A 17619-nucleotide genomic window follows, 5' to 3' on the forward strand; every position below is an offset into this window, starting at 1 on the left:
GAAATAAGCCAGGGGGCGAAATACAAATATCATATGATCTCACCTATATGTGGAACTTAATCAACAAAACAAACAAGGAAGGAAAACATAACCAGCACAAGTGAAAGAAAAAAGAAACCAACAGAATCACGAGTGAATAAGGGAGGGGTGTGACGGGGAAGGGGAAGGGAAGGGTCAAGTTAAGGAACATGTATAAAGGACCCATGGACAAAGGCAAAGTGGGAAGGGAGTGAGGGGGGGAGGCGGGGAGGTGGGCAGGGGAAAGTGGTGGTGGGAAAATGGAGACCAATGTATTTGAACTATAAAAAAAAATTAATTCCAAATCTGTTCTTATTCTGATTTATATTGGAAAGGCATTTTAAAATAAAAACCTTCCCTATCAAAAAGCAATAAAAAGAAGTTTTAAGTTCAGACCATCTTACGTGGTTACTTTGAGTCTGTTAGTCCACCATGCCGGCCTGTCCTGAGGTTGTACTTAGTATGTGACCCCTTTTTCCTCTGAAGTTCAAATACATAATAGAAAAAAAAAATTCTGAGTATATTTATACATCAAATTTGTGAAGCAGGTTCTGTTACCCTAGCTGGGCTGTTTCCAATTTTTCATTTTATGGCATGTATAAACTAATTACTAAAATTCTGCAGCACATCAAAAAATGTTTTGCCAATCTTACAAAAAAAAAGAAATAGGTGTAATTTTGATTCCCTTACACCAGATGGATATTGTTGTGTTGTCTGTTGCCATTTTTTTAACTTGACAATCTAAGGTTAAAGAGGTCAGTGCCTCTGACTAAATAGTCTGGTACTGTATGTTTTAAAATTTCTTGTGGCACACCAGTGACTTACCAGTTGAAATTTGCTGCCTTAGCTAAGTCGTTTTCTTTCTTTCTTTTTTTTTTTTTTTTCATTCAGAAACTTAGTAGTAAGTGCCTGCAGTCTGCTAGGCAGTGTCTAGAAATTACATGTTTCTACTGACATGAAAGAATGCTTCACAGTAACAGTTAGGGTTGTTATTAACTTCCGTTAAGCTTGAAGGAGGCCTCAGTGAGAGCGCGATATCTGAGCCAGGCCAGGGCAGCACTCAGGCTTCTGCACACCACGCTCCCAAGTGCTCAAGCTGCTTCCATAGCAAACCACTGAAGAGTTCTTGATTTCTGGTCTTCCAGAGGGGCCCATCATGCTTTTAAGTTCAGTTAGGTTGTGCTGAAGCTGATTCTTCTGTCTGTCTGAGGTTATAAAGCTTCTCTTGCGGATCTCCCAAAGTCCCCTTGTTTTTGAAGCTTGGGTTGGCATCTGCAAAATAAGTTGTGGTATCTCATAAGGTCCCTTCCAGGCAGTAATCATAACAATAATCATGAAGCCAGGCTTAGTGTTGTTCGCTGATTGCCATACATCACCAATTTACCCAAAGTATGCTACTGTCCCCATTTTACAGAAGAGGATTCCAGACTGAGTAATCAGCTCACGTTCACTGTGTTCGGGTATGCAGGTCTGGGGCCGGTATGTTTCCAAAGGCTGCCCTTCCACTACACAAAGCCCAGGTAACCTCTTTAGTTTCTCTTTAGATTTTGGAGAACAGGATATCGTAGTTACAGTGCATTGATACTTACCCAGTTGAGGCTTCCAGATCAGGGGGGGTATAGCTTTCTTTCCCAGTCAGAAAGTGCCACCTGTATACTTCATGAAGACATCATTTATTGGACAGTATGGGCTAAGCCAAGGCCAGAAGTGCTGTCACCACCAAAACCGTGTATACGACTCCGAGTTCTCGCCAATCGGTTCCCCTACGAAAAAGAAAGTAGTGGTCGGGCCCTTGGTGATGACGTACTTTCCTGCGCCAAGCGGCTGTGGAGGCGGGGTTTGAGGTGGGCGGGGCGCAGGGACCTTGTGGCTGGAGCTAAGGCGGAGGAGGGCTCCTCAGCTTAGGTGGCGGCTGGGCTGATGCTCCTGGCAGTTGCGACTGGTCGCCCCCGCTGCAACCCTTCCCTCGGTCGGTCCTCCCCGCCCCCAGCCTCGGTTTCCAGACCCGCAGGCCGCTGGGCGCGGAGCCCATGAGGGAGCGGGCCGCACCGCCGCCTTTGCGGCGTCGCAGTGCTGCTGAAGCGCCCCAAGCCGGCTAAGGCATGGCCGTAGCCTGAGCTTGGAGCCGGAGAAGGAGCCGTCAGTACCCGAGGCGGGAACCATGTCTGAGAAGCGCGCGGGCGCGCAGGCCGCAGGCGGCAGCTGGGTGAGCGTGAGGATCCGCTGCGTTGCCCAGATGTAGGCCGGGAGTCAGGGGACGGGAGGTTAAGCTGATCTCGGTCAAAATCTGGAGTCTCCTGGGTGCGGGGCACTGACACTGAGACAGGAGCGCGACAGTCCGTGGGCTAGGGCAGGAGCTTCGGTTCCGGGTGAACCTACCTAATTCATCCCTAGGCATTTCTATAGCCCTGCTCATTGCTAGGCGAAGCTATGTTTTGGTTATTGTTTGAAAGGTGCCAGACGGGACAGTGAATGTAAATAATTTGGTTCTTTCTCCATTTTCCATTCCTGTGAGATAGTCAGTATCATTTTTATGGTACAATTTCTGGTCAGACTGCTTAGAGGATGTGTGGGAAACCTTTAGAACCGTCATTCGGCTCTCGAGGGGAAGTTGGCGTTGGAGACCGGCAGTCCCTTTCTGCTCCTTGATTCTAAGCAGTCGCAGGAGCACTTGGGGAATAGGATTTCAGACAAAACCGAGGATCCCAGGACCTGGCAGAAGAACATGTTTCTTTTTACAGTTTAAATGAGGTTCATATGGCATCTAAAGCCCTCATGTAATTGGCTTGGATTCAACAGAACAGGTTTTGTCAGTGGCATTATGGTTTCCCATGGTGGAACACTAAGCGTAGAGTCGGTTGTTTCTTAACGATATTTTCATTTCGCTTCTTTTCCTTCGTCTGTTTAGAACAGGAAATATAGAAACGTTACAGTAAACAGAAACTAACGCTAAGGAAACGTTTTTTTCAAAGAAAAACAGGAATTTTAGAAAATTAAATATATGGTAATCGGTTTTAGCTTTTTCGCTTACCTACCTAAATTTTCTTTTAAAGAAAGCTAAATGATTGTATTTGGTGATATGAGTTCCCATTAGTAGAACTGAGAGGACAGGTGAAGTGGGAGGAGTCCCTAAGTAGAACGGAGGCAGTAGAGCTGGTTTCTAGTCCTGATTCTACCAGCTCTAGTGTACACCAGGCAGGGTTCTGACACAGCCTTGCCACTCAATGCATAATTTGTCAAAAGAAGCCTTGGTAATGTTGAAGGCCCCTCCCTGCCAAAGTGACTTATTATTTTTGAAAAAGTTTGGGAGGGAGTGGAATTCTCATTTCAAAGCTAGTATTTCTGGAATGTGGAAAATTTATTTTGGTAGGAGAGGAAATTTTACAGAATTGGTTTTCCTCGTTTTGTTTCTGATTATGGAAAAAGTAGACTGGTCATCTTCCTGCCCCCTAAACAAAACCAAACTGCCAGATCCTCTTTCTGTTTTTCTTTTGAATTGATACACAGTAATTACAAATCACTGACCAAACCAGTAGCCTAAGAGGTAGTGACCTTCATTCCTTTGCATTCGTGCAACATTCAGCTACATTACTAAGTCTAGCTAAGTTTACCAAGTAAAGGTTTTAGGTTTTATCCTTCTCTGCATTCCTGTGGTTCAGTTCCTCAGCATTTTTGACCTAGATTTTGTCTGTCTCTTGAGACAGTTGCTTACCTCACCATCAGTGTGCCTTCCACAATATGTATTGCAATACTAGTGTAATCTAACATGTAAATACAATCATTACTCCTCTCCTTGATTTTTCATTGGCCCCCCTTGGCTTTTAGGATCAAAAGATAACCTGGCAGGTTGAAGCATTATAGCATGGTGATTAGATGAGGATGCTTGGAATCTCAGTTCCCACCTTTTATTAACTGTATAACTTTGGGGAAGTTACATAATCTCTCCGAACTGGTAACATTTACCTCAGAGGATTGTGAAAATTACTGCAACCTGGCATTTAGTAAGTCCTCAGTAAACATTAGCTATTACTTTCCTTATTTCTCAATATTTTTGGTATGAATGATTGGTCAGAATGTATAGGGGTTCCCTGACTTATAAAAGTATTCAGTCATCTCTTATTTACTAATCTATATAGGAACTAGAACCCATCCTAAAAATTAAAATTGTTAATTGTGTGCTTAGGACAGGAACTTTTGAGGTGTGTTTACTTAAAGAAACCTAGTCAATTTATTCCAGAATTCCTTCTCTGAATCCGGATGCTAATTTGGGCACAAGTAGATTTCCTGTGCATTCTTTCCTCATTTCTAATGGTACATAAAGTCAGTATTGGTAAATTGCAGTGAATACTGAAAATGACTTTTCTTGGTGCTTGCTATACTTAGTGAAATAACTAGCATGGGCAGGTGGCAGAATCCAGTCACTGGTGCCTTTTTGGAATGTGTGGTGGCTGTGAAAGCAGTGAATGCCTTTAATCCTGTATGTTCATGTCATATGCCAGTACCTCCAAATTATTCATCTTTCCTGCCTGCATTTTCTGTTCAATATCACTTTCAGGTGCTATTTTCTGCAGCTCCCAGGACTACATCTTATTTTGTTTGAATTTCCTGACAGCTTGATTTCATGACTCAAGGTCTTAGATGTCTCTAATAATCTATGGAAACAAAGACCATGTATAAGGAATTGGCTGACAACTTTTTTCTACCTTGTTTGGCAAAGAGATGTATTGACCTTAATAATAGAAAGGAATCAAGTATTTATTCCAAGCAATTATTACCTTCAGGAAAAGGGAGGTGTGAATTATTTTTTATATAGTGCAACGCGTGGATGGAAGTTCTTTTTCTGCGTATATATAACCAATTGTTGCATCATTTGTTGAAAACACTTTTTTTATTCACTGTATTGCTTTTGTGACTTTGTCACAATTATCCATATATGTGTCAGTCTGTTCTGCATTCTCTGTCATCTATTTGTTTATCTTTACATCAATATCATACAGTCTCTGTTACTAGAAGTTCATAATAAAACTTGAAACAAATAGAGTTGATTCTATTAACCTTGTCCTTCTCTTTCAAAATTGTTTTGGCTTTTCTGGGTTCTCTGTATTTTAGAATTAACTTATGAATTTCTACAAAAAAATTAAAAGGCTGCTGGCATTTTCATTGGATTTTGTTAACCCTGAATCATTTTGGGGAAAATTGAAAACAATATTGAGTGTTCCCTTTCATGAATGAGGTTATTTCTCCATTTATTTTAGATCTTGAATTTCTCTCAGTTGTGTTTTGTGGTTTTCAGTGGATGGTTCTTTCACAACAGTTGTCAGATTATTCCCTATTTCATATTTTTGATGCTATGGTACATGTAATGTAAATGTAATATAAATGCAAATTCTTAAAAATGTTTAAGTTCACAATTGTTTGTTGCCAATATGTGGAAATAGAGCTGATTTAAGAAATATTTTTAATTGCCATTATATATCCATAACAAAATTTAGCATTTAACAATTTTTAAGTATTTAGTTCACAGTGTTAAGTGTGTTCACATTGTTGTACAACCAATCTTTAGAACTTTTTTATCTTTTAACACTTAAACTTCGTGTCCGGTAAACAGCGACTCCCGTTTACTCTATCACCTGTCCCCTAGTAACCACCATTCTGCTTTCAGTTTCTGAGTTTGACTATAGATACCTCATATAAGTGAAATCATATGCAGTTTGTCTTTTTCATGATTAGCTTATTTTTTTACACATGATATCCTCAAAGTTGTTGGCACATGTTGTTTTCACTGTTGAAGGCATGTTTGGCATATGTGTTTTTTTCCTTTAAGACAAAATAAGATTTCATTTTATGTATATGCAACTTTTTGTTTTTCCATTAATCTGTGAATGATCACTTGGGTTCTTGTATGTTTTCACTACTGTGAGTAAGGTTGCTGGAACATGACTATAAATACCTCTTTGAGATCCTGCTGTTAGTTCTTATGGATATCTGCCCAGAAATGGAATTTGTGGGATAACTGGGTGATTATGTTTTGAATTATTTGAGGAATCACCATACTGTTTCCCATGTGGCTCCACAATTTTACATTCCCACCAACATGGCACTAGTGTTCTAATTTCTTCACATCCTCACACCTTATTTTCTTGTTTTTGTTTGTTTGTTTGTTGACAGTAGCCATCCTGACGGGTGTGAGGTGATATTATGTTTTTCATTTTGCATTCATCTAACAATGATGTTGAACATTTTTTCATATGCATGTTGGCCATTTGTATATCATCTTTGGAAATACGTGTATTCAAGTCCCTTGCCCATTTTTAAGTTGGGTTATTTGGTGTTTTTTTGTTGTAAAGTTGTAGAAGTTCCTTGTATATTCTGGATATTAACTCCTTGGATATATGCTTTACAAATATTTTCTCCACAGATTGTCTTTTCACTCTGTTGTGTGTGTCCTTTGATTTACAGAAATTTAAAAGTTTGATAAAGACCAATTTAAAGTTTGTAATTTTGATGAAGCCCATATTTGTTTTGTCTTTTTTTTTTTTTTTTTCACTTAGAGTTTGGAGTCGTGCCTAAGAATCTATTTCTAAATCCAAGATTTATCTTTATGTTCTAGGAGTTTTAGCTGAGGTCATTCATCCATTTTGAGTTACTTTTTATCTGGTATGAAGTAGGGTTCCAGCTTTATTCTTGTTTTTCTGCTTTCGTTTTTATTTATTAATTTAATTATATTTTATTTTTTATGCTATTACAGTTGTCCTGATTTTTCTCCATTTGCCTCATTCCACCCAGCACCCCCCATTCCCTCAGGCAGTCCCCACACCTTGTCCATGCTCATGGGTCATGCATATATCTTCTTTGGCTACTATATTCACTATGCTGTATTTTACATCTCTGTGACTATTCTGTAACAACCAGTTTGTACTTAAATCATTCATCTTTTTTGCCCATCTCTCTGATGCCCCTCCCATCTTGTAACCATTAGAACATTCTTACTCTGTTTCTATTCTGCTTGTATGGTTTTTTTGTTTGTTTTTTAGATTCAATTGTTGATAGGTAGGTTATTTATTGCCTTTTTATTGTTCATATTTTTTATTTTCTTGTTAAAGAAGACCCTTAACATTTTATATAATACTGGGTTGGTGGTGATGAACTCCTTTAGCTTTTTCTTTTCTGGGAAGCTCTTTAACCTGTCCTTCCATTCTAAGTGATAGCTTTGCCAGATAGAGTAATCTTGGTTGTAGGTTCTTGTTTTTCATCACTTTAAATATTTCTTATTAATCCCTTATTATGCTAAGTGAAATAAGCCAGGCAGTGAAAGACAAATACCATATGATCTCACCTATACGTGGAACCTAATCAACAAAACAGACAAGCAAGCAAAATATAACCAGAGACGTTGAAATAAAGAACAAACTGACAATAACCAGGGAGGATGGGAATAATGGGGGAAAGAAAGGGGAGGGTTGTCAGGGAACATGTATAAAGGACACATGGACAAATCCAGTTGGGGTGGGGGGGGTAGGATTGTGTGTGGGAGTCGGGGCGGGGAACAGGGGAGTGTGGGGAGAATGGGGATAACTGTAGTTGAACAATTAAAAAAAAGAAGAAATAAAAATGAAAAATAAGCTGACAGTCTCTGGGAGTTCCCTTGTAGGTGACTAACTCTTTTTTCTCTTACTGCTTTTAAGATTATCTCTTTGTCTTTAGCCTGGTATTTTAATTATGACATGTGTTAGTGCGGGCTTCTTTGGATTCATCTTGTTTAAGACTCTGCACTTTCTGAACTTGTATGTCTATTTCCTTCACCGAGTTAGGGACGTTTTCTGTTGTCATTTTTTCAAATAGGTTTTCAATTTCTTGCTATGTCTTCTTCTTTTGGCACCCCCATGATATGAATGTTGGTGCACTTGAAGTTGTCCCAGAGGCTTCTTACACTATGCTTATTTTTTTTGGACTATTTTTTCTTCTTGGTGTTCTGATCGGGTGCTTTTGCTTTCTTGTATTCCACATTGCTGACTTGATTCTTGATTCTCAGTTCTTGATTCTTCAGCTACGCTACTATTGAGTCCCTGTAAATTGTTCTTTATTTCAATTAGTGTATCCTTCATTTCTGGCTGGATCCCTTTATGCTGTTGAGGTCCTCACTAAGTTCATTGAGTATCTTTATAACCAGTGTTTTGAACTCTGTATCTAGTAAACTGTTTGTCTCCATTTTGTTTAGTTCTTATTCTGAAGTTTTGATCCATACTTTCATTTGGGCCACATTTCTTTGTCTCCTCATTTTGGCAACCTTCCTGTGCTTGTTTCCATGTATTAGGTAGAGCTACTCTGTCTCCCAAGTGTGGTAGAGTGGCCTAATGTAGTAGGTGTCCTGTAGGGTCTAGTGGCACAACCTCCCGTATCACCCAAGCTGGGTACTGAAAGTGCTCCCACTGTATGGGCTGTATACACCCTCCTCTTGTAGTTGAGCCTTGGCTGCTGTAGGTATGTCCAAGGTCAGCCACTGCCTCTGTTCTGTCTAGGGCCACCTGGCATAAGCTATAAAGCGATCTGCAGATGACTGCTATGTGTGCTGGGCTTGGAAATGCCCTGGCGAGGCCAAGCTGTGTGGCAAGGCTGATAGCTGCTAGTGCCAGTCCTTGTGCTACTTTGAGGTACAGGGCTCACTGAGGTCAGATGCTGCTTGTTGAGAGAATTTAGGAAAATGTGAAGCATGAGCCAAGTCAAGGCATTTGTATGGAAAAGCCACTGGAAATAGCTTAGGTGGTCAAGATAGTTGGGTGGGGTGCCACCTCAGGCACTTGCCAGGGTGGGGCAAACAGTGGAACCAGGTTGATGAAATCTTAGATATGGCAGCTCCCTGCTTTCTGTATGGGGAAAGAGAGCTCAGAAAAGGAACAATGGCCTCTGTCAGCACTTCTGTGAGAGCTGGGAGAAAGCTACACCCCCCAGCTCTTACTTTGCTGCCAGACAATTCATTTCCTTTCCATATGTCTCTGATGCCTTTCAAGCTGCTGCCCTGTGGTTGAGCTCAGAGTGAGTGAATCTGTGCACAGGCCCTTTAAGAGGAACTGCCTGGGAGTTATGGGAACTTAACTTCCTGGCATTGGAACCCTGGGCTGGGGGCCTTGGTGTGGGCTGGAACCCCTCACTCCTGAGAATCCCTCCCAATTGTTATTCACCACACGTGGATATGGGACCAGCCTGTCTGCATCTCTGCCTCTCCTCCCAGTCCTGATATGGTTTCTTCCTTAATTACATAGTTGTAGGACTTCCATTCAGTTCGATTCTTGGCAGTTCTGAATGATGGTGATTCTGTAGTTTAGTTGTAATTTTGATATGGTCGTGAGAGGAAGGGAGCCATGTTTATTTACACTACCATCTTGACTTGTAGTTGAGCTTTGTTCTTTACATGTGGAAATTCAGTTGTCTCAGCACTCTTTGTTGAAGCAATTGTCCTCTCTCCATTGAATGAATTTGACACTGTTACCAAAAATCAGGTGGACATAAATTTATGAGTGTATTTGTGGACTCTCAATTTTATTCAGCTGGTGTATATGACAGCCTGTCTTTTGCTTCCATGTAGGCAGGTCACTGATGTTTACTGGGTACTGTGATCTTTAAGTTGGGGATCATGTGTGAAACAAATGGGAGGAACTTTCAACCATTTTCCAATTGAGAACAGATGACCTGATTGAGAAAAGCTCTATGTCCTAGTTTATCTGAACTGTTCAGGTCATGTTGAGAAAGCAGGTGAGAGGGTTAATAAAAATTTTCTTTCTGTCAAGTTACATACTGGCGAGACCAGACGCCTTAGTGTCAGGAAAGGGGTGGATAGGTACATAAAGGACTGCACTGGGCTTGGCTTGAGGATCTATGTTTGACTCCTGTTACCTCTTGTTCAAATTGCTACATCCAGGCTACCTGCCATATATCTGTGCTAATTCTCTTTGTGGAAAAATATGGGCTAAGAGTGACAGTGTAAGTAAATACAGTGGTAAGTAGCACACACTCTGGAGGTATGTGACTCTGGATGGAATACTAGCTTAGGCAGTTAACTAGCCACTTGAGTTGGGCAAGTTACTTAAATTCTCTTCATTTGAGTTTTGTCGTAAAATGGGGAAAACAATAGTTCCTTTTTCAAAAGATTGTGGTGAGGATACAGTGGTAGTATGAATAATGTGATTTGATCCAGTGCTTGGCATGGTATCTGTTGCTGCTGTTATAGGATAATTTTCGCCTGGATATAGCTCAGGACTCTTTGTAATAGACTGTTCTTGTCCTTCAGAGTGTTTATTTCCTTTTTTAATTTTGTATACATAAAATGAGAGGAGACATATTTTCTTTTGTTGCTACCATTGTTCCCACCATCCAACTGACATATAGTAGAGCTCAGCATTATGTGTTAAATGAATTAATCAGTTGGAGTTGAATATTTTTATTCTTAAAGAATGTTAATAGAGACAGGACTATTTAAAATGTAGTTCTTGGAGCCTTGGTTTGCTTTAAATAGGTGTAGTTGGTAAATTAAGAATTTGAAAAGTTGAGTGAAAAGCAGTTTTTTTTTTGTGTGTTGGTGTTTCAGGATCCTTAGGCTATATTCTCAGAAGTAGAATTGCTGGGTCAAAAGAAGTTCCACTTTAAATTTTTTAAAGATATTTCATATTGTTTTCCACTGTGGCTGAACCAGACTACATTCCCACCAAGAGGGCATTAGGGTTCCCTTTTCCCCACATCCTCGCCAACACTGCTGTTTGTTGATTTATTGATGATAGCCATTCTGACAGGTGTAAGGTGATATCTCATTGAGGTTTTAATTTGAAGTTCTCAGATGATTAGTGATGTTGAGCATTTTTGCATATGTTCATGGGCCCTCTCTATGTCCTCTTTGAAGAAGTATCTATTCAGGTGGATTTGTTTGTCTTCCTTGTGCAGAATTGTATTAGTTCTTTGCATATTTTAGAGAATAAAACCTTATCAGAGGTATCATTGATGAAAATGTTCTCCCATACAGTGGGTTCATCTTGAAGATGGTTTCTTTGGCTGTGCAGAAGCTTTTTAATTTGATGTAGTCTTTTTTTTGAATGAATGAATGAATGAACAAATGGCAAATAAAGAAAAAAGTAGTTTCTTTTGGATAAGCTCTTGTAAAAAAATTCAGAGAAATTTCACTCCCAAAATCTATCCTCTGGTTCACAAGAGTGTTCACATGAAATTATGAAGATTTATGATGGCCTTTTCCTTCACTTTATTCTCTTTCATTTATTTTTAAATTTTATTTTTAAATCATGTTTATTCTATTACACTTGTCTCAGTTTTTCCCTCTTTGCCTTCCTCCACCCATCGCGTCCCACCCTGCTCTCCCACAGTCATTTCCCACTCTGTTGTCCATGTCCATGGGTCATTCATACATGTACTTTGTCTAGTCCCTTCCCCTTCTTTCCACCATTGTCCTCCTTCCCCATCCCCTCTGGTCACTTTCAGTCTGCTCCATGTTTCCTTGCCTGTGGTTTATTTTGTTCATTAGTTTTATTTTGTTGAATACATTAAACTTACAGGTGAGATCATATGGTATTTGTTTTTAACCAACTGGCTTATTTCACTGAGTATAATATTCTCCAGTTCCATCCATGTTGTCGCAAAGATAGAAGTTTCCTTGTTTGCTTGCTTTCTTTCTTTCAATGCAGATTTTATTTATTTATTTATTTATTTATTTAAATGTCAGGATCCATTATAAAACATTAAAAAATACAAATCCATTATACAGTCTCAGCAATTAAACCAACATGACACCAGCACAGAAATAATCAAGTAGATCAATGAAATAAAACGAGCATTCTAGAAACAAACAGATATATCTATCTAACAATGTAATATATGATTAAATTGATATTTCAAATCAATGGGGAAAATAAGGCTTATTCAACATATAAGGTGCATAGATCACCATTACTTGAAATAAAACAAATATAGAGCCCTATTTCACAAATTATGCAACCAATATTCAGGTGAGTTAAAAATCAATATGTAAAATCTAGGAAGTTTTAGGAGAAAATACAAACTAATATTTTTCTTACCCTGAAGTACGTATTCAAACCCAGAAGCTATAAAGTAAAATATTGACAATATGACTATATTAAACATTTAAGACTGTACAGTAATATTCATGTAAAAAAAGTTAAAGGACAAGTAATAGAATAGGGAAGTATTTGCAACACATCTATAAAAGAGTTAATAGTTTTTATTGTTTTTTGGGAGGGGGGAAATTCTACAAAGATTGAATCAAAAAAATGGATAAAGAATACCAAAAAGTCATTTAAAGCTTTTTTTAAAAAAAGGAAAAAATAGAAATAAGCAAGAAATATACCGAAACAGGTTTAGTTTCAACAATTAAGAAAGGAACAATTAAAATAACACATCTTTGTCACAGTCAGATTAATAAGGATTAAAAATACTGGTAATATCAAGTATTGGTGTCTGTGAAAGGAACTCGGTAATCACAGATTCTTTTTTTTCATCTTCTTAACGCAGTCCCTTTAGCATATTTTGTAATGCTGGTTTCGTGGAGGTGTATCCTTTTAGCCTTCTTTTGTCTGAGAAGCCAAAAGAAGGCTTATTTTGTCTTCCATTTTAATTGAGAGCCTTGCTGGGTAGAGCAGTCTTGGTTGCAGGCCTTTGCTTTTCTTGACTTGGAATATTTCTTGCCTCTCCCTTCTGGTTGAGAAGTCAGCTGCTAGCCGTGTCAGGGCTACGTTATATGTTATACCTCTTTTTTCCTTGCTTCCTTTATGATTCTCTGTTTGTCTTTGATATTTGCCATTTTAATTATGAAGTATTTTGGAGTGGGCCTCATTGGGTTCCTCTGGAATGAGACCCTCTGTGCTACCTGGACTTGTGTGACTTTTTCTCTTCTTAAATTAGGGAAGTTTTCTATCATTACTTTCTCAAAGGGGTTCTCTATCCCTTCCTCCTCCTCCTCTTCTCCTGGTATACCTGGTATTATATGGATATTACAACATTTCAGGTTGTCCTGCATTTCCCTCAACACCTCTTCATTCTTTTTTGAGTCTTTTTTCATTTTCTTGCTCTTTCTGGGAGCTTTTTTCTACCTTGTCCTCCAGCTCGCTGATTCGTTCCTCTGCTTCATCTAGCCTGCTTTTGATTCCTTTTACTGTGTTCTTCAATTCAGAAGTTATATTTTTCATTTCCTTCTGTCTCTATTGATAGTTTCTGTGTCCTCTTTCATGCTGATATAGTTTGCAGTAAGTTCCTTGTAGTTTCCCTGTAGTTTTTTGTAATTCTCTCTGAGCTCACTGAGCTCTTTGAGCTTCCTTAGAACCGTTGTTTGGAACTCAGTATCTGATAGTTTCCTCGTCTCTATTTCATTGCGTTTTCTTTCTGGTGATTCCTCCTTTCCCGTCAACTGCGGGGAGTTTCTTTGTTTTCCCATTATTTGTGAAATTCTTTTTTGCTTCTGCTTCTTAAATTGATCTGTCTTGATTTCCTGACTTTGTGGTGTGAACCTCTACGGAAGGAGACCACTGTTTTTTTTCTTTCTGGATTGTCCTCTGATGATGTCAGCTGTTGACTCTGTCTGCTAATTTGATGTAGTCTTATTTGTTTGTTTTCTCCTTTGTTTCCAGTCCCTTTGGAGATATATTAGCAAAAATATTGCTACATTGGATATCTGAGATTTAGTATGTTTTCTTCTAGGATTTTTGTAGTTTTGCAACTTATATTTAAGTCTTTTATACATTTTGAGTTTATTTTCATGTATGGTGTAAGTTGGCAGTCTAGTTTCATTTTTTTGTATGTACCAGTGCAGTTTTCCCAACAGCATTATTGAAGAGACTTTCTTTGCTCCATTGTATGCTCTTGCCACCGTTGTTGAATACCAGTTGCTCACACAGGCATGGGTTTATTCCTGGGCTTCCTGTTCTGTTCCATTGATCTGTATGTTTGTTCTTATGCCAGTACCAGACTGTTTTTATTACAGTGGCATTATCTATGCAGCACTAAAAAAAAGAAGAAACTTTTAGATTTTGCAACAGTGTGGATAGACCTGGAAAAAATTATGTTAATTGAATTAAGCCAGTCAGTAAAAGAAAAATGCCACATAGTCTCACTTATATGTGGCATCTGATGAACACAATGAACTAACGAACAAAATAGTAAATGAAGTTTAGATACATGAAAACAGACTGACAGCTTCTGTAAAGGAGGTAGGGGAGGGAGCGGTATGAAAGATGGTGCAGGGATTAACCAAAGAACATTTATGCACAACCAATGAACTTTGGCAATATGGGGATTGACTTTGGGAGTGTAGAGGATGGGGACTGGGTGTAGGTGGGAAAAGGAGGAAAATTAGGAACAACTGTCAGCATAAACAATAAAAATATAAAAATTAAAAAGAAAAGCAGTTATTTTACAAATATTTAATGAATGTTTAGTGTGTCCAACATGATCACCATCTCATCCAACTATTTAATATCATGTTGAGAAAATTTTTATATTTTTTGTGGAAAAGTCATTTATCTGGAGAAATAAGAAATAAAACTGCTTTTCCTACTTTCATTCCAATATTATTAGGAGAAGGAAAAGCAAAGCCTTCAGGTATAGTTATTTATTTGGTTTTTAAATCCATTTGTTTCCTCATTCTTGTGCACATATTTGAGAAGGTTTCTGAAAGCTTTATTTTTGATAGAGCATTTGCTAACTGAATAGATATAGTGATGTAGGTTAAAAGTAGCAAATATGTGAATTATTAAACTAGTGAGAGCTTATAATAAAACATACTTTTCATATGTGTCTTCATAGTAATGTAGAAGTGACTGACTGAATCTAGTGATAGCACTTTTCCAAATACGAGTACTAGTTTCCTGTTAGAAAAATACCTCAAAATAAGATTTTTTTCCACTTAGAAGTACAATAGATTCACCAGTATACACAGTTATAGTCTTGGTTCCTAAGCTTATATATGCAATTCAAACTAAGATCTCATTTTTAACAAGTTAACATTGTACATGATGTGACGACTTACTTGATGATAACGGGATTTATTATTACACCTAATGGAAGGACAAGGACACAATAGTGTGTTTAGGTTAGGAGTTTAATATCGCCAAGGACCTGGTGGGCTCATTACATTCATATGCTCTGATCTTCCCAGTATACTGACTTGTGGTCTCTAGGACTGATCCCCTCTGGCCTTAAGATGGTTGACACAGTTAAGGGAGAGGAACATCAATAAGCTAGACAAATAGTGATTGGCTGCCTCTCGCACACCCCCAACTGGGGACTTGGCCTACAACCCATGCATGTGCCCTGAACAGAATCGAACCAGCAACCTTTTGGTTCACAGGCTGGTACTCAGTCCACTGGGCCACACCAGCCAGGGACCCCATTTGTCTATTAAACCATCTTATTAGTATAGACTCATAGATATTTACTTTGTAATTGGTGATATAATGCAATACTAATTTATTTCATTGCTCATATTGTTCCAACTTTGGCCATTGGGAGCTTTTTGAAATACCACTGCCCCACCCCTGCCTTATTTGAGCATTTAATAGTCTAGCATTACAAAATGCTCAGGCTTCTCTTGTCTGTTCCTGCCCCAGTTCTAGAACTGGCCATTGCTCCAAGGAGCTCTGGTTCCTTTTATTGGAGAATGGTATTTAAAACCAAGGTATTTAAAACCTAGACATTAGATGCTTATTGCTGTTGGGCTACTAGGGTGTTGCTCTTTTAGGCTTTCTCAGCTGGCAGAGCAAGAGAATGGAATGTATGGGTGTATGCCAGCCCATGTATATATACATATATCTATAAATATTTCTATATGTGACCATCTTTATCTATGTGAAGCTAAAATGAGTTTATAATGACATTTCCAACTCTAGTCAATTATGACATGGTTTCATCCCCTTGTTTATTTGTAACCTTCCTTTCCAGTGGTGAGAAAACTGACTCCCACCATTTGCTACCATTTACTTAATTGTTCAATTCCAGAATATATGTATAGTGGTTTCAGAATAGTTACCTGTACTCTTTTGGGGAAGGATGTTATCAATTAGAACAGTACAGATGCCACTAAGTCCTAATGTTAGATTGCCAACTTTTTCCTACCCTTGTCAATGAAGTTGATTTATTCATTTGTAATATAGGTAGCTTCTCTGTCAATATTCTGTATTCCATGCTAAGATTTCCTACGTCCTAAATATATTTTTTAATAAGCATGTACTAAGGTTCACTCTTTGTGCTCTGAAGGTCTGTGGGTTTTGACAGATGCATTTATCTACTACTACAGTTTCATACAGAATAATCTCTACTATGCTTTACCTGTTTAACTGTATACTCTCAACTTCTAGCAATCACTCATCTATTTACCATCTCTATAGATTTGCCTCTTCAAGAATGTATATAAGTGAAATCATACACTATAAAACTTTCCAGACTTGCTTCTTTCATTTAGGATGATGCATTTAAGATCAATCATCCAACAATTTCATTGTTTTAATTTACATTTTTAATGACATGTTGAGCATCTTTTCATATGCTTTATTTGCAATCTATCATTTTTGTTTAGGATGCTGCTCAGATCCCTTCCCCGACAGACACACACACCATTGTGTTACAATTAGGGGATTTATGTACTCATTTAACAAGAAATGTGGAGGCAAGACTGTTCCAGGGTTGGTTCATTAGCAATTGAACATTATCATCAAAGACCAAGGTGCTTTTTTAAAAAATTAGATTCATTAGGGTGACATTGGTTAATAGCATTATGTTTTGAGCACACAATACATAATACATACATACAATAATAATACATAATCCATATATTACATTTTTGTGTGCTTGCCACCCAAAGTCCGGTCTTCTTTCATTACCGTATTTAGACTCCCTATACCCTTTTTAGTCTCTTCCTAGTTCCCTTCCCCTCTGGTAACCACCATGTTGTTGTGTGTTTCTGTGAGTTTATTTGCCTTGTTTATTTTTTGCTTTCTCTTTTTTTTAAAAAAGATTTTATTTATTTTTAGAGAGAGGGTAAGAGAAGAAGAGAGGGAGAGAAACATCAGTGTGAGAGAAACATCGATCACTTGGTTGCTTCTCTAGCTTGGGGACCTGGCCTGCAACCCAGGCATGTGCCCTGACTGTGAATTGAACCAGCAGTCTTTTGGTTCTCAGACTTGTGCTTAACCCACTGAGCCACACGAGCCAGAGCTATTTTTTGCCTTCTATTTTATATCCCACATATAACTGAAATCATACAGTTCTTATCCTTTTCTATCTGTCTTATTTTGCTTAGGATGATAGTCTCAGGACCCATCCATGCTGTCACAAATTGCTGTATTTAATCTTTTCTTCTGGCTAAGTAGTATTCCATTGTATATATGTATCACATTTTCTTTTTCCAGTCATCCATCAAAGAACACTTAGGTTGTTTCCATGTCTTGGCTACTGTGAATAATGCTGCAATAAATATAAGGAGATGTACATCTCTACAAAGAAATTTTTTTCCAATTTTTCAAATAGATAAAAGAGGTATTGCTGGGTCATATGGTGTGGTAGCTCTATTAATTTTGCTGAATTTATTTATTTGAA

The 17619-nt window shown here is 38.3% G+C and overlaps 1 protein-coding gene across 3 annotated transcripts in view; it reads left to right on the top strand.

The window, feature by feature from the left end:
* Positions 1-1914: 1914 nt before the first annotated feature.
* The window catches only part of MFSD14B (major facilitator superfamily domain containing 14B), a 133837-nt gene continuing 118132 nt past the window's right edge, over positions 1915-17619 (top strand). For all 3 annotated transcript variants that reach the window (XM_054587996.1, XM_054587997.1, XM_054587998.1), the window contains exon 1: positions 1915-2224. In XM_054587996.1, coding sequence (XP_054443971.1) covers positions 2180-2224 — 45 coding nt within the window. In that variant the 5' untranslated portion in view covers positions 1915-2179. The remainder of the gene's footprint in view (positions 2225-17619) is intronic.

The sequence above is a fragment of the Pteronotus mesoamericanus genome, unplaced genomic scaffold (genome assembly GCF_021234165.1).
Source record: "Pteronotus mesoamericanus isolate MK-2021 breed Mesoamerican mustached bat unplaced genomic scaffold, CSHL_Meso_final scaffold_125, whole genome shotgun sequence".
Lineage (NCBI taxonomy): Eukaryota > Metazoa > Chordata > Mammalia > Chiroptera > Mormoopidae > Pteronotus > Pteronotus mesoamericanus.